This window comes from Tamandua tetradactyla, chromosome 17 (genome assembly GCF_023851605.1).
Source record: "Tamandua tetradactyla isolate mTamTet1 chromosome 17, mTamTet1.pri, whole genome shotgun sequence".
NCBI lineage: Eukaryota > Metazoa > Chordata > Mammalia > Pilosa > Myrmecophagidae > Tamandua > Tamandua tetradactyla.
The window spans coordinates 3,283,445-3,309,048 of record NC_135343.1 but is presented as its reverse complement, the minus strand read 5'-3'; the positions used below and the strand labels follow the sequence as shown (position 1 = coordinate 3,309,048).

At 41.5% G+C, this 25,604-nt stretch overlaps 1 protein-coding gene across 5 annotated transcripts in view; it reads right to left on the bottom strand.

Annotated features, from left to right (window-relative positions):
- Nucleotides 1-25,604, bottom strand: part of C17H2orf92 (chromosome 17 C2orf92 homolog) — a 432,030-nt gene that overhangs the window by 100,706 nt on the left and 305,720 nt on the right. For all 5 annotated transcript variants that reach the window (XM_077133807.1, XM_077133808.1, XM_077133809.1 and 2 more), the window contains 9 exons: nucleotides 22,322-22,405; nucleotides 19,777-19,881; nucleotides 17,291-17,374; nucleotides 15,032-15,136; nucleotides 11,872-11,955; nucleotides 9,509-9,595; nucleotides 5,530-5,613; nucleotides 3,430-3,534; nucleotides 1,048-1,131 (listed from right to left, as the gene is read on the bottom strand). In XM_077133807.1, the coding sequence (XP_076989922.1) occupies nucleotides 1,048-1,131; nucleotides 3,430-3,534; nucleotides 5,530-5,613; nucleotides 9,509-9,595; nucleotides 11,872-11,955; nucleotides 15,032-15,136; nucleotides 17,291-17,374; nucleotides 19,777-19,881; nucleotides 22,322-22,405 (822 nt within the window). The remainder of the gene's footprint in view (nucleotides 1-1,047; nucleotides 1,132-3,429; nucleotides 3,535-5,529; nucleotides 5,614-9,508; nucleotides 9,596-11,871; nucleotides 11,956-15,031; nucleotides 15,137-17,290; nucleotides 17,375-19,776; nucleotides 19,882-22,321; nucleotides 22,406-25,604) is intronic.

Sequence of the window (25,604 nt, the reverse complement as noted above, 5' to 3'; positions counted from 1 at the left end):
TCTACTACAACAAGAAAAGTCTTCTAATTCTTAGACAGCAGTCACTGAACTCGTGCAAGATAGGAAACCAATAATTATCTTGATCAATTCATCATCCAATCAGTCAACTATTAATCAATTAGTCTGTCAGTCAAAGCAGATGTACTGAGGTCTCTCTTACACCATACCTGGAAGAGGAGTTAATCCAGAATTCCTGAGAGGAGAGAGCTCCTGGAAAAGGGTCCATATCATGTGAAGAGATGTCCCCTTTCCAATCAGCAATGGGCAGGCAATGCTCTGAGATCCCAACCTCTCCAATAGCTCCCAAACCACAGAGAAGCATCAGGCCTCACAATTCCTTGCAGTCTTTCTCAGTCTAAAGATGATCCTCAGTCTCAACTCTTGACCTCATAGCATAGGATCCAGACAGGAAAAAAATGCACTGGAAATTGGACCCTTCCTTGAGCACGTGGCTATAGGTCTAGAGTTTTTTTGCTCAGTATCAACTCACTGCTAGGACTTCCCTGAGCCTTAGATCTTCACAATTGTTAAAGGAGGGGCTTGACTAAATCAGTGTGTCTCAAACCTGGAGCCACCTGGAAGGCTTTAAGAACTGTTGTAAAGTCCTTTACATGGTCTCACCAAGATCGTGGTATCTTTGTAACAATTACCCCCGGGGACTGTCATGAACCTTAGGGCAGAGACCATGGGAGAGAGTTCGTCTGAGTCTCAGAGCCTTACCATCTGTAATATGAGCAGAAATCTCCTGGGTACCTTGGTTGAGTAGCTGTGATTCAGGTTGTTGAGGGAGGGCCTGACATTTTACAGTTTTAATAAGCTCCCAGCTAATGTTCATGATTCTAGTACGTGAACCACACTTTGAGGAGAAAGACCCTTTCCAAGTGTTTGTTTTCATGTTTTTCACTAATTTCATAGGAATTTGACACTTAGAGCATCTGTTAATATTTCCTAAAGCAGCAGGAACATGTTATCTGGAAGACAACCATTGACATGCATGCACATGTTTTTTAAATACCCACAATTATTTCATATGAAGAGATTACTTACCAAATATTTCAGTTAAGTTTTCATCTTGATTCTTTAAATTTGATGGAAATATGGAATGTTTCAAGGCCTTTTTCTGGGTATATCCTACAGGAAAATAAACCTCAGCTGTGATTAAATCTTTCATTGCATCTACATGTTTCCTTATGAATTGATAAATTTTTATGGATTTTGGAGAGGAGCATCATATAATAGGGAGGATTTCGGGGAAAAGATGCTGTACTTGGTGTTCTAGTTCAACCCTTGAGAAACCCTGTGATCTTAGAAAGTAAAGTTCTGTGAGAGTTAGTTTTCTTCTATTAGAGGTGTGGGGTAAGATGACAACCCATTGGATGGCTGTGTGTAAGGAAGAGGGGAATTAAAATTTACTGACATGATATGTAAATTGAAAAATGCTCTAACTTTATTACTCACTGTTATTATCAATTATGAGCTACAGTAAATGACAGTTGTTCCAAAACTGGTTATGCTGTCATTCAGGTTTGGAAAAGCATAGGAAGACAACAACCAATACAGTTTTTTCAAAGTAAAATTATCCCTTAATTCAGGAAAGATCCCAATAGCATTTGATTATGTTGGAAATATGTTGCTTTGTTGCTTTGCAGAAGAGGGGAAATGCACCCACTGCAGATATAGACACCTGGGTCTGTATTTGGGCAGAGGTTCAGAGGGCTTCTATCTGTCCTTACTTGAGCTGTTTGTTAAGCAGAAGGAATTTCTACTTTTTCATTTACTAATGAAAAGTGAAGGTACAAAAGTGAATAGTCTGGGTCAGCGACCTTTCATAGGGTCATAAACTGATGTCAAGTCTTCTGCCAACACACACACATGATGGCTCATGGGTGGAAACAGAGCTTAATTATCATGCCACAGAGCACTCAGGAAGTGCCTACAAGAATGTGAATTTCAAAACAAAAATAGTGACAAAATGATTTTCACATGGTTAACTCACAGATAATCTACACAGAAAGGTATTAATCTGCACTCATTAGAGCTACAAACTCCGCAGGAAAATTGGTAGAAAGGTAAAAGTGGTATATGAAAAATGCTTCCAAGTATGACTAATCTGATCCCATAAGTGGCAAATGTGTTGGTCTGTATTATTAAGATATTTGTGAATCTATAAAAATAGATAAACTTGAGTGAAGCACTGTACTACAAATGTTTTGTCAACTGCGTCTTCAAGTAAGTGGGATAAATCACTGTGAAGAACCAAGCCACTGATGGGATCGAGTCACATCTCCCACAATATACATTCTAGTCCTAAACTGTGGTCTTTTGAATATGAATTCATTTCTAAATGGGACGTTTGAATACCCTGTTAAAATGAGGCCAAATGAAATGAGGGTGGGACTTAATCCAGCATGACTGGATTCCTAACACGGAGAAAAAATCAGGGCTCAGGACTGGGAGTGGCAGGATGAACTGAATAGCACAGATCTCAACGTGACAGCAGCATAAGCTGGCCACCAGCAAGCCTCACGCTGTAGACCTCGGAGGAGCACCGCCTGCCAACACCTTCATTTGGGGCATGTAGCCTCCAAAACTGTGGAACAATAAATTCCTGTTGTTTAAGCCAAGTTGTTTTTGTGGTATTTATGATAACATTCCTGGCAAACTAAGACTGTAATTGAGACTATGCAGTAAGATATCAACTTTTACCTTAAACACATGGTTTATAAAACACACCAATGGTAGTAGGCTGTAAATTTGTTTCACTCATAGTCTTTGAGTTTTATCATGGCACAAATATCTGCCTTATCCTATACCTACTTTTTTTCCCCCCGATTTTCTTCCAAATGCACATGTCACCAGCATTTTGGGGCTCACATGCAAGTTTTACACACATTAACAGCTGCTTCTTCTGTTTCCGTCTCTGAGGAACAGTGAAAAAGTTGAAGTCTGCTGTGTTCTTCAATGCGAATATTTTAAGAGGCTGATGTTGCAGTGTTATAATGAGGAGCGATATAGGAAGGATGAATTTCCTGAGCCCTACCAGCAGCTGGGGCACACATGCGCATTGAACTAGCAATTGCTATTGACTGGAAAGTAACAATGCGAGTCGGGGCTTGTGTTAACAGGAAGGTGGACCTGACTTCAAATTGCTTTTTGTCCTCTAAACACCCCCAGAATGTGAGATACTGCCTGAAGTGTGCATTTCAGGCAGGAATCATCCCAAATACAGGGATATTTACACTTTAGACAGAATTCCATACTCATTGGAAGGTTGTATGGAGGATTCTGATAATTTCTTCTTTAACATCTCAATTTGCCATTGTCCCAGAAGGTTAAAAACTCCAAAATGATGGGGTAGGACACAATACAATAAACAGGCCTTTAGAAGATGAGCACTTACAAGTCTAAAGAGATAAGAGATATACTCACTTAGATTCATAACATTCTTTGTAATTGATACAGCTGCTGTACTTCTCTTTTCAAGAAATTTTGGATTATATGTCAAATTGGAGAGCCTATGCTTTAAAATTTCATCTTGAGTAAAACAAACAAAGGCATGTTAATATCAGGCAATACAGCACTGAGATTCTTTGCTGTGTACATATTTAGAGTTGTCTATGAATACAGTGAATAAATGACACAACTCGTTGGATATGTAGCTTATGTTCAGAAACACCTCAACCCTGGAAAAGGGAGCTCCACTGACCTAAATCATTTCTCAAAAACTGATTACACTAGATATCCTGGATGATAAACATTGCCCACTAAAAAATGTACATCTATCAACTGTGTTCTGAAACTCTTGGTGTTTACAGTAGAAATTTTCTTTTCTACCTCTGTTATCTCAACTCCAGTCTGTAAAATTTCAGCCAGTGTCCCCCAAAACTGGGGGAGGTTGAGGGCAGAAAGGAAGTATAACAGATTTTATAAATTCAGAAAACTCTCCATTTATAAAGTCATTGCTAATACTTCATTGCTACATTTTTAAGAAATGTACACTAAATCAATGAGTCTTAATCCCCCATACAGGTTTCATTTACTAACTGCAGAAAAATTTGACACTAATAACACTGATTGTGTATTTGTTCTGAGTCCTTTTTGAAAGGCTGTTGGAATTTTAATGGTTAATCTACTCAATAGAATAGATACCTGCATTGGATATATACGACTCCAAAAAAAATTGAGTCATTAGTTAAATGAGTTTTCATTAACAGATACTTCTTTGATGAACATGTTAACCTATAAGCCCTGAAAATATTGCTCAAACACAACATAGCAATGCAGCAGAGACCTAACAGAGCCAAGGCCGACTCTAGGAGAGCCTGTGCAGGTGAGGTGGTCCTTGGGAGATGGGAACCTCCCAAAACCGAACCAGGTACACATCTTTAGATGCACTTGCTCCCTTCTACACATGGGGGGCTGGTTTCAGAGAGATTGGGGTCACCTGAAGAGGGAAGAACAAGTCCTATGATTCTCAGATATCAATCCCTTAAAGCCTGGGGAATGGGACTGCCAGAGATTCTGGATCAATTAATTCATTAAATCATGGTCATCCATCAGTCAGACAGTCAGTTAAAGCAGATGTATTGAAGTCCCTTTACAGCACACTTGGAAGGGGGATTAACTAAGAATTTCTGAGAGGCAGATCCCGGGAAAGGGTACATATCATGTGTAGAGATGTCCCCTTTCCAAGCAGGAATCAGCAGGAATTGCTGTGGGACCCCGTCTCTCCATTCCAACAGCTCCCCACCCAGACAGAAGCATTCAGTGCTCACACTTCCTTGCAGCGCTTTCTCAGGCCAAAGGTGATCCTCAGTTTCAAACACTGACCCCACAGCACAGGTACCACACAGGAGAGAGATCACTGGAAATTGGACTCTTCCTTTGAGCACAGAGCTGTGTGTTGGAAACTTTCTTCTCGGGCTCAGCTTTCTGCTAAAGAGGACTTTCCTGGGACTTAGATCTTCCCAAACGTGAAATGAGGGACTTGAACTAGGGCAGTGAACACAGCCTGGAATCACCTTGAGGGCTTCAAAACTCCTGATGCCAAGGCCCCACTGCAGGCCAAAGAAATGTAGCCCAGTGGCAGGACAAGAGAGCCTATTCGTAGCAACATCCCCAGGGCTGTCTCTTGCTCCTTCAGGGCTGAGAACAGAGGAGAAGGTGTGTCTGCACCTCAGAGCCTGGCTGTCTCTAACCTGCTCAGAAATCTCCTGGGCACCTTGATCATGGCAGACGTGACTCAGCTGGTTGAGGTGGGGCCTGACAGGCTCCAGTGTAATGAGCCCCCAGGTGATGCTCAGGATGCTGGGCAGGGACCCTGCTCTCGGGACCAAGGTCCTTCAAGTCACAGCGATCATGTTCCACCTGTTCCTTAATCTCCTGGGAGGTGGACACTAGACTCTTGTCTCAAGCAAAGCACTTTCCATCCCCTCGAAACAAAGATCAGATAACTGGGAGGAAACCAGGGACAACCTTGCAATTCTATTCAAATAAACAATAAATGTTACACCTGAGAAGGCTACTTACCAAATATTTCAGCCATATGTACCTCTGGCTTAGATGAACTTGATGCAAATTCAGCATTTTCATAAGTCTGTGGATGGGGATAGCCTATGAAAAAATAAACATTTGCTGTGGCTAAATCTTTCATTGGATCTGCATGTATCTTTCTGAATTGTTACCATTTGCAAGGCCTGCTCTGAGGGTTTGAGCATTGGCTGTCAAACTGCAATCCAAATGCAAAAGGCCTGTGGCCCTGGCCAGTGAAGTTCTGGGGGAGTTGGTCTTCTCATCTGGGACCTGCTGGGAAAGGTGCCAGCCCACAGGGTTGCTCTGTGCAAGAAAGGGGGAGAGACTGTTTCTTGACCTGAGGTGGAAAATGAAAAGTGCCCTGCCCTAAACATCCCAGTCATCTACTGTGAACTGCATAAATGAGGCCTGTTTAAGGATGGTTGTGTTGTTGTTCAGTTGGGGGAGATAAAAAGGAGGCGGATGAACGTTCTAGTTGTTTTAAAGCGAAATTTCATTCTTTTTCAAGAACCATGCTGACAAGGAACAACTTTGACCATGATGGAAACATGTGGCTTTCTTAATGTGCAGAAGATGGAAAAATGCCACCACACACTCTATACTTATGCACATTCTGAGTCTGTATTTGGTGGGGCTCACAAAGTGTGCTGCCGAACCTTGTTAGGCAGAAGGAACGTCTGATTTTGTCACTGACTGTAGTTGAAATAACTGAACAAAAGCATTTGGGGTGGGTCATTGACCCTCCATAGGACCATGGATTGGTTGTAAGTCTAGAGCTGACACTCACGTGGCTACCTATGGAAGGGAATGAACTGTGCTAAGTAACTTGTAGCAACCTGTGGTGAGCCTGAACTTTATTTCCACTCTTTACTTGAAGCTTATGATTGTCTCAGTGACCTGAACTTTTATCTTGATGAAAGGTCAAAGCCAGACCTTTATTCTATCTCCCAAGGGAATGGAAAAGTTGACCAATGTGGAGAAAACTAACCCCAATGATGAGCAGATTGGCAGGGCACCAGCACCCACCTTTCTTTGGTGTCAGAGAGCACTCAGGAAGTATCTGCAAGGATGTGACTTTCCAACGTAAAACCTGTGATAATGATGATATTCTGACAGTAATCTACAGAAACATTGAGTAATCTGTGCTCATGACTCCCATACACTCTGCAGGGATGTTGATAGAAAGGCCTGTATGGCGCATGTAGAATGATTTCAACTATGACTACTTTGACCCAATAGACAACAAACCATACTTCTATTTCTGAAACATTGGTGAATCATTAGAAATAGATATTTTAAATCATGTGCACATTTGCTAAATGCGTTTGTCATACCACGTCGATAAAGAAACAGGATTCAACATTGTGTATGACAAAGGAATATGGGGGACTGAACCACATCTCCCATAAAGCATGCTTTTGTCCTAACCCCCAGTCCTGTGGGTGTGAACTTTAAGATCCTGTTAAAACGAGGCCAAATAGAATCAGTGTTCCTTAATCCAGTATGGCTGGGGTCCTTAGAAGGAGAGGAACTTCCACATGGAAGTGGAAGCCAAAGGCCATTTCTCCTCTCTATTATTTATTGATTCTTTCTCGAAACTGATGGTCCTGACACAGAGCGAGAGCGACTGCCAGCAAGCCTCCACCAGCACGCTAAGTCTCAGGAGGAGCATGGACTCCAATACCATGATTGTGGACTTCTAGCCTCCACAGCCGTGAGAAAAGAAATTGCTGTTCCTTAAGGCAAACATTTGTGATATTTACAGCAGCAGCTCTATTTAACTCAGTAAGCAATCAAACCCATGCTGTAAAATATCAAGTTTAATCTTACTTGTAGGTTTTAAAAATGCATTGGCAATGTAAGTTTGTTATAAAAATTGTTTATTCAGTGAAAATGATAGAGGGAGGAGGGCTAGGAGCACAAATGAAATCAGAAGGAAATAGAGGTGATAAAGACTGAGATGGTATAATCTAGGAATGTCTAGAGTGTACAAGGATAATGACTAAATGTACAAATTAAAAAATATTTTTGTATGAGGAAAACAAAGCCATGTCAATATTGCAGGGTGTTAAAAATATATGGTAATTCATATTTTAAAACTTTAACTTATGTGTGAGACTAAAGGAAAAATGTTTATTTGGTACAAAACTTATATTTTGAATAGTGCATCTCCTAAAATAATGTATAAGGACAGTTTAATTGAACACCATACATACATGGAACCTTGAGTAGGGCATGAGATTTTGTAGGTTTGTCCAAAGTGATTCCCCAATAAATCCCAGAGTGATTTGAGCAGTGAATAAAAAAATATTTGCAAAGTCCCCTTGGGGGACTGGTGAGAAAGAGGGAATGTTCAACTTCCCCATATGGAGAAGGCCTGATATTCTCGCAAGCAGTGGGGACAACAAAATCAATAGGCTGCACCCTCAATCTTGGGGGTTGTTCATATAAAACATATACCCGCAAAGGACAGGCTAAGCCTACTTAAAATTAGGTCTAAGAGTCACCCCCAGAGAACCACTTTGGTTGCTCAGCTATCTCAGCCAACACAGCAAGCAAACTCACTACCCTCCCCCTCTCTACATAGGACATGACTCCCAGAGGTGTAAACCTCCCTGGTAGCATGGGACAGAACTAGAATGAGCTGGGATTCAGCATCAAGGGATTGAGAAAACCTTCTCGACTCAAAGGGGGAAAAGAGGAATGAATCAAAATAAAGTGTCAGTGACTGAGAGATTTCAAATAAGTTCAGAGGTTATCCTGGAAGTTATTCTTATGCATTATATAGATAGTCTTTTTTAGTTTAAGGTGTATTAGAGAGGCTAGAGGGAAGTGCCTGAAATTGCAGGGCTGTGTTCCAGTAGCCATGTTTCTTGAAGATAATTGTATAATGATATAGCTTTCGTAAGTGACTATTTGATTGTGAAAACGTTGTTCTGATACTCCTTTTATCTATGGTATGGACAGATGAGTAAAAAATATGGATTAAAAATTAATAAATAATAGGGGGAATAAATGTTAAAATAAATTGGGTAGCGGGGAATAATAGTGGTCAATGAGAGGGAGGGGTATGGAGTATGGTATGCATGAGTTTCTTCTTTTTTTCTTTTTCTTTCTCTGGAGTGATATAAATGTTCTGAGAAATGATCATGGTGATGAATATACAACTATGTGATGATATTGTAAGCCACTGATTGTATACCAAGTATGGAATGTTCATACGTTAAGAACGTTCATATTGTATGTTGATCGATTTTGTTAATAAAAATTTTTAATTGTATATGTTAAAACATTTAAAAAATTGTTTATTCATAGCTTTATAATTTTTACATGGCACAAACACATGCATTGTCTTCCAAGCTAATTTAACCTTTCTCAATTTCTTTTAATGTAGAGTCCACATTTAAGCCTTTCCCTGTATTTTCATACATGTGGAGTTAATTTGCATTTTTCATGCATATGTACTAGCTTCCTCTCCTCTGCTTCAGCTTTTGAGCTCCAGTGCAAAGAGAGAAGTCTGCCCTGCTCCTTCATGGAAATACTTTGCACTGACTGATACCTCAGGGTGGGGTGATGGGTAGGGACATGGGAGGGATGGACATTCCTGAGACCTGTCAGTGACTGGGCACACATGCACCTTGAGTGGAAAGTAATTATGTTAGCCCAGGCTTTTCCAACCAGGAATGGTGACCACACTTGCAAATTTGGTTCTTCTCTGAACAAGGTTCAGGGCCGGAGAACCTGTCTGACATGTGCACTTCAGGGATCGCCCCAATTACAGGGATATTTATACTTTAGACCACAGACTTCCACAGTCAATGGAAGGTTGTCTGGAGGATTTGGACAATTCCTTACCATATCAATTTAATGCTGCCCCAGAAGGTTAAAGAATGACGAAAGGATGGCATAGGGCATTTAATGCAATAAACAGCCATTTAGAAAATAAGTACTTATAAGTCTAAAAAGATATACTTACTTGTATTTATGACATTCTTAGTAGTTGACTCGGCTTCTGTACTTGGATTATATGTAATATTGGACAGTCCTTGCCTTAGAATTTCATCTTGAATAAAGTAAACAAAGGCATGTTAATACCAGCAATACCACATTGAGACAATTTGCCCTGTACATACTTTGAGTCAATGAATATGTGACTTTATCTTCTAAAACACCTCATCTCTGGTATGGGAGCTCCACCAACCTAAATCATTTATGAAAAATTATGATTGCACAAGATGTCCTGGACAGTAAACACTGCACACTAAAAAACATGCATCTACCAACTTCACTCCAAAACTCTTGTAGTTCACAGTGAAATTTTTCTTTTCTGCCTTTGTTACCATTTCAACTCCTCTATGTGAGAATTTCACAGGGTGCATTGAAGTTGGGGGAGGTTGGGGGTAGAAACAAAGCATTATAGATTTTATAAATTCAGAAAACCCTCTGTTTATGAAACTATTACTAATACCTCCTTGTCACATTTTTATTGTGAAAAATAACATACACAGAAAAGCAATACATTTCAAAGCACATTGCCACAATTAGCTGTAGAACATATTTCATATTTGGTATGGGTTACATTCCCACAATTTTAGGTTCTTACTTCTAGCAGAAAGAAATATCAATATAATGATTCAGCAACCATACTCATTTGTTAAATCCTATCTTCTCTGTTATAACCACTCCTTTTCTTTCTCCCAATCTTTAGTGGTATTTGAACTATGCCCATTCGAACTTTTCCATGTTGGAAAGGGCTGTCAGTAATATGGGACAGAACCCAGAACCCAGCACTGTAGTGGTCATCACCACACTCTGTGTTCTAACAGAGTCAAGGCTGCTCTGGAATGGCCTGTGAATGTGAGCATGTCCTCAGGTGATGGGAGCCTCCCAAACCTGAGAGGTACACATCTACATATGTGCTTGCTCTCTTCTACACATGGGGGCTGATTTCAGAGAGATTGGGGTCGCCTGTAGAGCGAACAGCAAGTCCTATGATTACTAGACCTCAATCCCTGAAAGTCTCAGGAGTGGGACTGCAAGAGCTTCTGGATCAATTCATTCATTAAATCATGGTTGTCTATCAGTCAGTCAGTCATTCAGGTGGTTAAACTGATGTACTGAGGTCTCTTTGTAGCACACATGGAAGAGAATTTAACCCAGAATTCCTGGGCAAAGAAATATCACATGGAGAAAGATGTCCCCTTTCCAAGCAAGAATCAGCAGGCATTGCTCTGAGAATCCAACCTCTGTCATCCAACAGCTCCAGACCAGAGAGAAGCATCACGGCTCACACTTCCTTGCAGTCCTTTCTCAGGAAAGGTGATCCTCATTCTCCACCCGTGACCGCACAGCACAGGCATCAGACGGGACAGATTTCACTGGAAATTGGACCATTCCTTGAGCACATAGCTGCAGTGCTCAAGCTCGGTTTGGGCCTTTTCTCTCAAGCTCAGCTTTCTTCTAAAGAAAACTTCCCTGGGCCTTAGATCTTCTCAAATATGAAATGAGGGACTTGGACTAGAGCACTGAGGCCCACCAGGAATCACCTTGATGGCTTTTTTAAAATTTAGTTTTATGGGTCTTCTTTTTCCTTAAAGCACTTTTATTGAGATACATTCACATACTACAGAATCCTTCCAAAGTGTGCAGTCAATGGCTTTTAGTATAATCATAGAATTGTGCATTAATCACCACAATAAATTTTAGAACATTTTCATTACTCCAAAAAGAAAAACCTCATACTGTTAGGAGTCATCTCTCAACCCCTTTATCCTTCCTTAGACCCTACATAACTATTAATCTAATTCTGTCTCTATAAATGTATTTATATTTACATTTTATGACCTTGATGGCTTTTAAAATTGCTGATGCCAAGGGCTCACTGCAAACCACAGAAACTGATTATGGCAGCAGAACCAGAGGGCCTGTTTGTGGTAACCTCCCCAGGGGCATTTCTTGCTCCTTCAGGGCTGGGACCAGGGAAGAAGGGACAGCCTGGCTGTCTCTAACTTGCTGAGAAATCTCCTGGGCACCTTGATCATGGCAGACATGACTCAGCTGGTTGAGGTGGGGCCTGACAGGCTCCAGTGTAACGAGCCCCCAGGCGATGCTCAGGCTGCTGGGCAGGGACCCTGCCCTGGGGACCAAGGTCCTTCAAGTCACAGCAATCGTGTTCCACCTGTTCCTTAATCTCCTGGGAGGTGGACACTAGACTCTTGCCTCAAGCAAAGCACTTTCCATCCCCTCGAAGCAAAGAACAGCTCAACTGGGAGGAAACAACTGACAAGTTTGCAATTCGATTCAAATAAATCAGATGTTTCACCTGAGAAGGCTACTTACCAAATATTTTTGCCATGCTATTCTCTGGCTTAAAAGAACTTGATACAAATTCAGTATTTTCCAACATCTTTGGCTGGGGATAACCTGTGAGAAAATTAACCTTTGCTGCGGTTAAATCTTTCATTGGCTCTGCAGGTATCTTCCTGAACTGTTACTGTTTGTAAGGCCTGCTCTAAGGGATTGGGCATGGGTCCTAGTGTTCCACTTCAAATTCAACACTGGCCTGTGTTTGTGGCCAGTGAAGTTCTGTGGGACTTGGTCTTCTCATCTGGGGCCTGGTGGGAAAGATGCCAGCTCAACAGGATGGCTGTGTGTGAAAAAGGGAAAGATAATTTTTTTTACCTGAGTTGCAAATAAAAAATTGCCCTACCCTTATCACTCACTGTTATCACCTACGATAAACTGCAGTAAAGGATGTCCATTCGAGTATGGTTGTGTTCAAGTATGATCAGTCATATGAGGGTGATAAAACAGAGAGGGTTCCACTTTCCAGGTGTTTTAAAGCAATGTTTTAAAAAATCCTGCTGACAAGGGACAACTCTGACCACATTGCAAACATCTAACTTTCTCAATGTGCAGATGATGAAAAAATGCTACCATATATTCTGCCTTCATGCACACTCTGAGTTCATATTTGAAAGGGTTTCACAGAGTCTATTAGTTGTACCTACTTGATCTGTTTGTTAATCAGAAGAAATGTCTGATTTTGCTATTAACTGCAGTTGAAATAAAGGTGTAACTACATGGGGTACGTTGTTGACCTTACATAGGACCATCAGTTGGTGGTAAGTCTAGTGCTGACACTCACAAGACTACCTCTGAAAGGGGATGAATTGTGCTTAATGACTATAGCAACTGTGGAGAATGTGAACTATATATTCATCTTTCTCTTGAAGCTTATGATTGTCTAAGTGACCTGACCCTCTGTCTTGGTGCAAGGTTAAGGCCAGACATTTATTCTAACCCCAGGGTAGTGGAAAACTTGACCAGGATGGAGAAAGCTAACCCTGGATGAGCAGGTTGGCAGGGTCCCAGCACCCACCTTTTCTGGGTGTCAGAGAGCACTTAGGTAGTATCTGCAAGGATGTAACTTTCTTACACAAAACCAGTAATAAAGCTGATATTCACGTGGTAATCTGCAGAGTCAGGCTCATGACACCCATACACTCTACAGGGGTACTGAAGATGTCTACGAGAAAGGCTTGCATGGTATGAAGAACGACTTCAAGTATGACTACTTTGACCCAAAAGGCAACAAATGTGCATTTATGATTCTGAGACACTGGTGTATCATTAGAAATAGATATTTTTAATCATGCACACTATTTGCTAAATATGTTTGTCATACTATGTCATTAAATGAGCATGACACAATGTTGTGCAGGACAAGGGCATCTGGGAGACTGATTCACATCTCCCACAAAACATGCTTTTGAGTCCCAACCCCCAGTTCTATGGGTATGACTCATCTGTACATCAGATCTTCTAAGATCCTGTTAAAATGAGGCCAAATAGAATCAGAGCGTTCCTTAATCCAATATGACTGGAGTCCTTAGAAAGAGAGGGACTTGGACATGGAAGTGGAAGCCAAAGGCAGAGACCAAGGAGACTGATGGTCCTGAGACAGAGCACAAGGGTGGCTGCCAGCAAGCCTCCACCAACACGCTAAGACTCAGGAGGAGCATGGACTCCCGATACCATGATTTTGGACTTCTAGCCTCCACAACCATGAGGAAAGAAATTGCTGTTCCTTAAGGCAAACATTTGTGGTATTTATTACAGCAGCCTTCACCTCACAGAGCAATCAAAACTATGTGGAAAAATATCGAGTTTGATCTTATTGTTGGTTTATAGAATGCAATGCAATGCCCATTTGTTATAAAATTTGTGAATTCATACCTTATAATCTTACCTTGGCACAAATACCTGCTTTACCCATACTTAATCACCCTTTTTCAATTTCCTTCCTAATGCACACAAATCCACATTTAAGCATTTCCTGTATTTTTGCACATCTGGGTTAATTAGCATTTTTCAAGCATATGATGACAGCTTCCTCCTCACTGCATTGGCTTTTGAGCTCCAGTACAAAAGGAGAAATCTGCTGTGCTCCTCTGTGCAAATATTTTGCACTGGCTGATGCTTCATGGTGGGATGAGGAGGAGGGTAATGGGAAGGCTGGGCTTTCCCAAGTCCTGCCATTGACTGGGTAAGTCATGTACATTGAACTAGCAAAGGCTGTAGAGTGGAAAGTAACTGCCAGCCATGATTTTTCCAACTAGTAATGATGAACCACACTTGCAAATTAAGATCTTCTCCTCTGAACAGTGTCCAGGGCATGAGAACCTGTGTTAGATGTGTACTTTGGGGATCACCCAAATACAGGATGTGCTGGTTTAAATCTGCTTTGTACCCCAGAAAAGTTCTTTAATTCTCATTCAATATTGCTGGGTGGGATCTTTTTGATTGTCTCCATGGAGAGGTGACTCATCCAATTGTGGATGGTAACTTTTGATTAGATGGTTTCCATGGAGATGTGTCTCTACCCATTCAAGGTGGGGTTATTTACTGGAGCCCTTCAAGAGGGAACCATTTGGAAAAAGCTCAGAACCAACAGAGCCCACACAGCCAGAGACCTCTGGAGATGCAGAAGGAAGGCGCCCCTGGGGAAGCCTTATGAAATGAGGAAAGAAGGCCAGCAGACATCACCATGTGCTTTCCCAGATGAGAGAAGTGTCCAGAACACAAAGACCCCAGCAGATGCCAGTCAGATGCCTTCCCAACTAACAGAGGTGTTCTGGACCACATCAAGCTTCTTGACTGAAGGTAACCTCTTGTGGGTGCCTTAATTTGGACATTTTCACAGTCTTAGAATAGTATACTTGCAACTTAATAAATTTTCTTTTTAAAAAGCTGTTCCATTCTGGTATATTGCATTCTGGCAGCTTACAAACTAAAACACAGGGATATTTACATTCTAGACCATAGACTTCCATAGTTGATGGAAGGTTATATGGTGAATTTTGACAATTCCTTCTTAACATTTCAATTTGTCACTGTCCCAGAAGTTTTAAGAATGACAAAAGGATGGGGTAGGACATTTAACACAATAAACAGGCCTTTAGAAGATGAGCAGTTATAAGTCTAAAAAGATACTTACTTGTACTCACGATGTTCTTTGTAGTTGATGTGACTTCTGTACTTGGCATTTCATGAAATGTTGAACTATATGTAACTTTGGAGAGCCCTTTCCTTAGAATTTCATCTCAAGGAAAGTGAACAAAGGTATGTTAATACCCGCAATACTCCACTGATATACTTTGCTCTGTACATACTTAGGGATGTATACTAACACAATGAATAAATGACACAAACTCCATGAATATGTGACTTTATCTACTAAAACACGTCATCTCTGGAATGGGAGCTCCACCAACCTAAATCATTTCTGAAAAAATACGATTGCAGGACATGTCCTGGACTGTAAAACTTGCCAGTAAAAACCATAGAAAAAACCAACTTTGCTCTGAAACTTTTGAGGTTCATACTGAAAATCTTCTTTTCTGCATTTGTTGCCATTCCAACTCCCCTCTGTGAGAATTCAGCAGGGCCATTAAAATTAGGGGAGAATATGGGGTAAAAATGAAGCAGTCCAGATTTTATAAATTCAGAACTCTCTGTTTTAAATCCAGGGCTAATACATCATTGTTACATATTTTTTGAAAATTATATACTAAACTAGTGTTCCCTTTTAAAACTTTCAGGTTTTCACCTCGTTTGTGCTGAGAGCAGTTTTACTTAATCATCAGGTTTCCTTTAGCAGCCACAGACAAATATTGACAATAATCACACTGATCATATATTTGTTCTAAGTCCTATTTCAAAGGCAGTTTGTAAGCACCTGGCTTACACCCAGAAGATTTCAACTCATTAGACCACTTTGAACTAAACCTAGCCCAAACATATTACAACAAAAATTCACCCAAAGCCTAAATTAAAACATTTACCAACTATAAAAGTGGATAATCTACTCATTTAATAGAATAGATGCTTAATGAGGAATATGTGACTCCAGAAAGATTAACAGTCAGAGTCTTCAGGTAAATGAGTTCTCATCACCAGCCCTTTCTTTGATGAGCAGATTGACCTACAAGCCCAGAAAATGTTGCTTAAACATACAGAAACCAGCACTGTAGTGGTGACCTAAAGCCGAGGCTACTTTGAGATGACCTGTGAATGTGAGCATGCCCTCAGGTGGTGGGAGCCTCCCAAACCTGAAAGAGATACACATCTACAGATGCACTCGCTCCCTTCTACACATGGTGAGGGATTGGCAGGGGTGGGGGTGGGGGGTGGGCTGGTTTCAGAGAGATCGGAGACACCTGCAGAGGGATGGCACGTGCTGATTACTAAATGTCAATCCCTGAAAGCCTGGGGAGTGAGACTGTAGGACTTCTGGATCAAATCATTCATTAAATCATGGTCATCCATCAGTCAGTCAGCCAAAGAGATGTACTGAGGTCTCTTCACATCACACATGGAAGTGGATTTAACCCAGAATTCCTGAGCAGAGGTTATCGTACGGAAAGAGATGTCCCCTTTCCAAGCAGGAATCGGCAGGCTTCACTCAGAGAATCTAACCTCTCCCAACAAACAACTACTGACCCAGAAAGAACATCAGGGCTCATACTTCCTTGCAGCCCTTTCTCAAACCAAAGGTGATTCTCAGTCTCCACCCCTGAACAGACATCAGGGGCATCAGACAGGAGAGATTTCACTGGACATGGGACCATTCTTTGAGCATACAGCTGTGGGTCCTTTCTCCTCAGACTCAGTTTTCTTCTAAAGAAGACTTCCGTGGGCCTTAGATCTTCTCAAATGTGGAATGAGGCACTGGGAATAGAGCACTGAATCACCTGGAATCACTTCAATAGCTTTTTAAACCCCTGATGCCACGCCCCCACTGCAGACCACAGAAACTGATCCCAGACACAGGACCAGAAAGCCTGGTCGTAACAACATTCCTGGGGCCGTCTCTTGCTCCTTCAGGGCTGAGACCAGCGGGAAGGTGTGTCTGCACCTCAGAGCCTGGCTGTCTCTAACCTGCTCAGCAATCTCCTGGGCGCCTTGATCATGGCAGACGTGACTCAGCTGGTTGAGGTGGGGCCTGACGGGCTCCAGTGTAATGAGCCCCCAGGTGATGCTCAGGCTGCTGGTTGGGGACCAAGTCCTTCAAGTCACAGTGATCATGTTCTACCTGTTCCTTAATTTCCTGGGAGATGGACGCTAGACCCTTGTCTCAAGCAAAGCACTTTCCATCCCCTCAAAGCAAAGAACAGCTTAAATGGGAGGAAACAACTGACAAGTTTGCATTCCATTCAAATAAACCAGAAATGTTTCATCTGAAAAGGCTACTTACCAAATATTTTTGCCATGCTATCCTCTGGTTTAAATGAACTTGGTTTAAATTCAGTATTTTCCAAATTTTGTGGCTGGAGATCATCTGTGAAAAAATTAACCTTTGCTGTGGTTAAATCTCTCATTGGATCTGCAGGTATCCTTCTGTACTTTTACCATTTGCAATGTGGCTCAGAGGTATTGAGGGTTGGCTGTGACATTCCACTCAAATTCAAAAGGCCTGTGGTCATGGCCAGTGAAGTTCTGTGGGACTTGGTCTTCTAGTTTGGGGCCAGGTAGGAAAGATGCCAGCTCACAAAGGAGCTGTTTGAGAGCAAGGTGGAGAGACTATTTCTTGATCCAAGGTGAAAATAAAAAAGTACTACACTTACTACTCACCCTTATCTACTATGAGCTACAGTAAAGGATGTATTCAAGGATGGTTGAGTTATTGATCAGATGGGGTGATTAAAGGGAGAGGGATGAACATTCCAGATGCTTTAAAGCAAAATTTTCATCATGCTGACAAGGAACGACTTTGACCACGTTGGAAATGTGGCAGAAAATGGAAAAATGCCACCACATACTCTGCACTCATGCACACTCTGAGTCTGTATTTGGTGGGGCTCACAGAATCTGCTTCTGTACCTTGTTAAGCAGAAGGAATGTCTGATTTTGTCAGTGACTGTTGTCAAAAAAAAGTGCAAGGTGAATGTGGTGGGTCATTGACCCTTCATAGGACCAATGATTGGTTGTAAGTCTAGTGCTGACACTTCCCTACTTTCAGAAGGGAAGGAACTGTGCTAAATAACTGTAGTGACCTGTGGTAAGCCTGAACTATATTTTCAAACTTTTCTTGAAGCTTATGATTGTCTCAGTGACCTGAACTTTTATCTTGTTGCAAGGTCAAAGCCAGACCTTTATTCTATACAGGAGAATGGAAAAGTTGACCAATGTGGATAAAACTAACCCCAACAATGAGCAGATTGGCAGGGCACCAGCACCCACCTTTCTTTGGTGTCAGAGAGCATTCAGAAAGTATCTGCAAGGATGTAACTTTCCAATGCAAAACCTGTGATAATGCTGCTATTCACAGGGTTTACTGACAGTAATTTGCAGAAATATTGAGTTATCTGTGCTCAAGACTCCCATACACTCTGCAGGGATGCTGATAGAAAGGCTTGTATGGTGCATGTAGAATGATTTCAAGTATGACTACTTTGACCCATTAGACAACAAACTAAACTTCTATTTCTGAAACACTGGTGATTCATTAGAAACAGATATTTTTAATCATGTGCACATTTGCTAAATACATTTGTCATACCATGTCATCAAATAATCAGGATTCAACATTGTGTATAACAAAGGCATCTGGGAGACTGAACCACATCTCCCATAAAACATGCTTTTGTCCCAACCCCCAGTCCTGTGGGTGTGAACTCTAAGATCCTGTTAAAACAAGGCCAAATAGAATCAGAGTGTTCCTTAAACCCATATGACAGGAGTCCTTAGAAGGAGAGGAACTTCCACATGGAAGTGGAAGCCAAAGGCAGATACCAAGGAGACTGATGGTCCTGAGACAGAGCAAGAGGGTGGCTGTCAGCAAGCCTCCACCAGCACGCTAAGTCTCAGGAGGAGCATGGACTCCCGATACCATGATTGTGGACTTCTTGCCTCCACAACTGTGAGAAAAATTGCTATTTCTTAAGGCAAACATTTGTGGTGCCTATGGTAACAGCCCTGTCAAACTCAGTGAACAATCAAGACTGTGCAGAAAAATATCGACTTTTATCTTATTTTTGTGGTTTATAAAATGCTTTGACAATGTTAGTTTGTTATAACATTTGTTTACTTATAGTAGTATAATTTTAACAGGGCACAAATACCTGCCTTATCCTGATACCTAATTTTTTTCAAGGTAATTGAAAAAGTCATTGAAGCCTTTCCCTGTATTTTTGTACATAAGGGGTAATTTGCATTTCTCTTGCATATTGCCAGCTTCTTCCTCTCTTCTGCTTTTGAGCTACAGTGCAGAAGGAAGTCTATCCTGCTCCTCCATGCAAATCTTTCAGAGTGGCTGATGGAGCAAAGGAGTGTGATGGGTAACACCTTCCAGAGGCCCATCAGTGATGGGTGCACACATGAACCTTGAACTAGAAAGAGCTGTTGAGTGGAAAGTAACTCTGCTAGTCAATGCTGCTTCTACTAGGAATGGTGGACCACACTTGCATATTTGGATCTTCTCCACTGTAGTGTCCAGGGAATGAGAAGCTGTCTGTCATGTGCACTTCAAAATCACCAAATACAGGGATCTTTACACTTTAGTCCATAGTTTCCATAACTGATGGAAGTTTGTATGGAGGATTTTGACAATTCCTTCTCCAACATGTTAATCTGCCATGTCCAAGAAAAGTAAAGAACAACAAAAGGATGGCATAGGACATTTAACACAATAAATAGGTATTCAGATGATGAGCTCATATAAGTCTACAAAGATATACTTACTCGGATTTATGACGTTCTTTGTGGTTGACTCAACTTCTGTACTTGGCATTTCGTGAAATATTGGATTATATGTAACACTGGAGAGACCTTGTCTTAGAATTTTATCTTGAATAAAGTAAACCAAAGCATGTTAATACTAGCAATACTGCGCTGAGACGCTTTGCTCTGTATGTATTTAGAGCTGTCTACAAATACAATGAATAAATAAATAAATTGAGTAATGGATATGTACTTTATACTCTAAAGACATGATTTCTGGAGGGGAGCTCCACCAACCTAAATCATTTCCTGAAAAATTAGCATGAACTGATGTCCTGGACAGTAAACATTGCCCACTAAAAAACATGCATCTACCCAATTTCACTCCAAAACTCTTAGAATCTACAGTCAAAATGTTCTTTTCTGCCTCCGTTGCCATTCCAACTCCTCTGTGAGAATTTAGTGCATTCCATTAAAATGGAAGGCTGTGGGGTAGAAAATAAGCATTCCAGATTTTACAAATCAGAAAACTCTCAGTTTAACACCATTACTAATAATTAATTGTTATATATTTTTAAAATATATACTAAACCATCATTTCCTTTTTAAAGTGTCCACCTCTATGTGCTGAGAGCAGTTTTACTTGCCCATACAGATTTCTGTTACTAGATGCAGAAAAATATTGACAATAAGCACACTGATTTTATATTTGTGCTAAGTCTTATTTCAAGGGCTGTCAAAATTTTCATGGGTAATCTACTCAATTAATAGAATAGATGATTAATCAGGAATATATGATTCCAGAGTCTTTAGGTAAATGAGTCCTCATTACCAGCCCCTTCTTTGATGAAAATGTGGAACTATGAGTTCAGAAAATGTTGCTCAAACAAAACCCAACACTGTAGTGGTGACCCAATAGAGTCAAGGCTGACTCTGGGATGGCCTGTGAATGTGAGCAGGTCCTTGGGGGATGGGAGTTCCCCACATCTGAAATAGATACACATCTACAGATGCACTCACTCCCTTCTATACACAGAGCTGGTTGCAGAGAACTGGGGACACCTGGAGAGGGATCAGTAAGTCCTATAAGTCCCAGACGTCAATCCCTGAAAGCCTTAGTTTTCTGAGCTGCCAGAATGCAACATACCAGAGATGAATCAGCTTTTAATAAATGGGTTTATTTAATTAGGAATTCTTAGTTCTTCAGAGGAAAGGCTTTTATCTGAGTTTCTCTGTAACATGGGAAGGCACACAGTGATGTCTGCTGGCCTTCTCTCCTGGCTTCTGAGTTCCAGTGGCTTTCCCTAGGGCAATTCCTTTCTGCATCTTCAAACCTCTAGGCTGAGCTGCAAGTGCTGAAATGAAGTATCTGAGCTGCTAAGTTCTCTTCTGACCTCTCTCTTTTAAGCATCCAGCTAATTAAAGTAAACTTCACTCATTGTGGAAGGAATTCCCCTTAGCTAACTGCAAAGGTAATCAGCCGTAGATGAGTTTCACATAATGATGATTCAAGCCCACAGAAAACAGAACAAGGGGGAATCATCACCTGGCCAAGTTGATGCCTGAACCTAATTACCACACCTGCGGAGTGGGACTATAGGAGCTTTTCGATCAATTCATTCATTGAATCATGGTCATCCATCAGTCAGTCAGTAAAAATGATATACTGAGGTCTCTTTACAGCACATGTGGAAGAGGATTTAACCCAGAATTCTTGAGCAGAGACTAGCACATGGACAGAGATGCCCCCTTTCCAAGCAGAAATCAGCAGGCTTGGCTCTGGGAATTCAACTTATCCCATCCAACAGCTCCCGGCCGAGAGGGAAGCATCTACTTCCTTGTAGATCTTCCTCTGGTCAAAGCCATCCCCAGTCTCCACTCCTGACCAGACAGCAGGGGCATCAGACAGGAGAGATTTCACTAGAAATGGGACCATTCCTTTAGCACACAGCTGTGGGTCTGGTCCTTTCTTCTCAGGCTCAGTTTTCTTCAAAAGACTTCCGTGGACCTTGGATCTTCTCAAATGTGGAATGAGCACTAAATCACTTGGAATCACCTCAATGGCTTTTAAAACTCCTGATGCCAAGGCCTCACTGTAGACCACAGAAACTGGTCACAGTGACAGGACCAGGGGATCTGGTTGTGGCAACATCCCTGGGGCTGCCTCTTGCTCCTTCAGGGCTGAGAACAGAGGAGAAGGTGTGTCTGCACCTCAGAGCCTGGCTGTCTCTAACCTGCTCAGAAATCTCCTGGGTGCCTTGATCATGGCAGACCTGACTCAGCTGGTTGAGGTGGGGCCTGACGGGCTCCAGTGTAATGAGCCCCCAGGTGATGCTCAGGATGCTGGGCAGGGACCCTGCTCTCGGGACCAAGGTCCTTCAAGTCACAGCGATCATGTTCCACCTGTTCCTTAATCTCCTGGGAGGTGGACACTAGACTCTTGTCTCAAGCAAAGCACTTTCCATCCCTTCAAAGCAAAGAACAACTTAACAGGGAGGAAACCACCTACAAGTTTGCAATTCGAGTCAAATAAACCAGAAATATTTCACCTGAGGAGGCTACTTACTAAATATTTTTGCCATGTTACCCTCTGGTTTAAATGAAGTTGGCTGTAATTCAGTATTTTCTGAGGTCTTTGTCTGGGGATAACCTGTGAAAAAAAACAAGCCTTGCTGTGGTTAAATGTTTCACTGAACTTGCAGGACTTTCTCCTGAATTGTTGCCTATGCAAAGCATACTCTGAGGCATGGGGCATGGCATTCTACCACAAATTCGAAAGGCCTGTGGTCGTGGGGAGTGAAGTTCTGTGGGACTTGGTCTTCTAGTCTGGGCCTGGTGGAGAAGATGCTCACAGAATGGCTGTGTGTGAGGAAGGGGGGCGGTGGAGAACATTTCTTGACCTGAAGTGGAAACTGAAAAGTACCATACCCTTATCACTCACTGTTATGATCTACTATGAGCTACAGTAAAGGGTATCTGTTCAAGGATGGTTAAGTTATTATTCATATGGGGGTGACAAAAGGGAGAGGGATGCACATTCCAGGTGTTTTAAAGTAAAATTTTCATTTCATGCAAGAACCATTCCGAGAAGTGGCGACTGTGATCATGTTAGAAACATGTGGCTTTCTTATTGTGCAGAAGATGGAAAAATGCCATCACATACTCTGCACTCACACACATTCTGAGTCCATACTTGGGAGGGGCTCACAGAGTCAGCTGCTGTACGTACACTAACTGTTTGTTAAGCAAGAAGAATGTCTGATTTTGTCATTGACTGTAGTTGACATAACTGTACAAAGGCATTTGGGGTGGATTATTGATCCTTCATTGGACCACTGACTGGTTGTAAGTCTAGTATTGACACTCACATGGCTACCTCTGGATGGGAATAAATTGTGCAAATGACTCTAGCAATGTGTGGGAGCATGAACTCTATTTTCGGACTTCTCTTGATGGTTATGATATCTCAGTGACCTGAACCTTTATCTAGATGCAAGGTCAAGACTAGCCCATTATTCTAACTCCTGAGAGCGTGGGAAAATTGACCAGGGTAAAGAAAGCTAACCCCAAGGACGAGCAAGTTGTCAGGGCCCCAGCATCCACCTTTGCTGGGTGTCAGAGAGAACTCAGGAAGTATATACAAGGATATGGCTTTCTGGGCGGGCCACGGTGGCTCAGCAGGTAAGAGTGCTTGCCTGCCATGCCCGAGGACCCGGGTTCGATTCCCAGTGCCTGCCCATGTGAAAAAAAAAAAAAAAGGATATGGCTTTCTTGCACAAAACCAGTGGTAATGCTGATACCCACTGGGTCTACTGACAGTAATCTGCAGAGACACTGAATAATCTGTGCTCACGAATCCCATATACTCTACAGGGACATTGATAGAAAGGCCTTATGGTGTGTGGAGAGTGATTTCAAGTATGACTACTTTGATAGACAGCAATTGTGCACTTCTGTTTCTGAGACATTGGTGAATTATTAGAAATAGATTTTTTTATTCATACACACAATTTGCTAACTACATTCGTCTTAGCACGTCATCAAGTGAGCATGATCCAATGTTGTGCAGGATAAAGGCATTTTAGGGACTGAATTCCATCTCCCATAAAACAAGCTTTTGCCCTAATCCCCAGTCCTGAGGGTGAGAATTTATTTGTAAACCAGTTTTTCAAATATACTGTTCAAACAAGAACAAAAAGATTTATATTTTGGGTAGGGCATTACCTAATTTAACTTGTGTGGTCATTTAGTTGAACACCATAAGTACATGGAATCTTGAAAAGGACGTGAGGTTTTTTGGATTGTCCAGGTTGGTATGATGCCCCAATATATCCCAGAGTAATTTGGGTTGTGAATAAAGAAGTATTTGCAAAGTCCCCATGGGGGACTGGGGAGAAAGGAGGAAATATCCAACTTCCCCATGAATTTTTGATATTCTCACAAGCAGTGGGACAACCAAATCAATAGGCAGAGCCCTCAATCTTGGGGTTCACCCCTATGAAACTTATTCCTACAAAGGACAGGCTAAGTCTACTTAAAATTAGGCCTAAGAGTCACCTCCAGAGAACCACTTTTGTTGCTCAGATGTGGCTTCTCTCTCTAAGCCAGCTTGGCAGGTGAATTCACTGCCCTCCCCGCTACATGGTATCTGAAACCCAGGGGTGTAATCTCCCTGGCAAAGTGGAACAGAACTCCCAGGATTTGCCGGGACCCAGCATCATGGGATTGAGAAAGTCTTCTAGCCCAAAATGGGGAAGAGAGAAATGAGACAAAATAAAATTTCAGTGGCTGAGAGATTTCAAACAGAGTCAAGAGGTTATCCTGAAGGTTATTCTTATGCATTATACAGATATTCCTTTATAGTTTGTGGTGTATTGGAGTGGCCGGAGGGAAATAACCTGAAACTGCTAACTGTGTTCCAGTAGCCTTCATTCTTAAAGATGATTGTATAAAGAGATAACTTTTATAATGTGACTGTGTAATTGTGAAAACCTTGTGTCTGATGCCCCTTTTATCCAGAGTATGGACAGATGAGTAAAAAAATATACATATAAAAAAATAAATAATAGGGGGATAAGGGGCAACATAAATTGTGTAGATAAACTAGTGGCCAATGAGAGGGAGGGGTAAAGGGAATGGGACGTATGAGTTTTTCTTTTTTCTTTTTATTTCTTTTTTCTAGAGTGATGTAAATGTTCTAAAAAATGATCATGGTGATGAATACACAACTATGTGATGTTACTGTGAGCCATTGATTGAACACCATGGATAGTCTGTACATGTGGGAAGACTAGTCAATAAAAATATTAAAGAAAAAAACAAAAACAAAAAGCAAGGCCAAATAGAATCATAGTGTTCCTTAATCCAGTATGGCTGGAGTCCTTAGAAGGAGAGGAACTCGGACATGGAAGTGGAAACCAAAGGCAGAGACCAAGGAGACTGATGGTCCTGAGACGGAGTGAGGGTGGCTGCCAGCAAGCCTCCACCAGCACGCTAAGTCTCAGGAGGAGCATGGACTCCGATACCATGATTGTGGACTTCTAGCCTCCACAGCCGTGAGAAAAGAAATTACTGCTCCTTAAGGCAAACATTTGTGGTGTTTATTACACTTGCCTTCACAAACTCACAGAGCAATCAAGACTGTGTGGAAAAATGCCGAGTTTTACCGTTTTTTGTGGTTTATAAAATGCATTGGCAATGCTAGTTTGTTATAACATTTGTTTACCCATAGTCTTATAATTTTAGCATATCACAAATACCTGCCTTATCCTAATACCTAACTACCCTGTTTCAATTTTCTTCCTAAGGCACACAGTCCACATTTAAGCCTTTCCCTGTGTTTTGGTTTT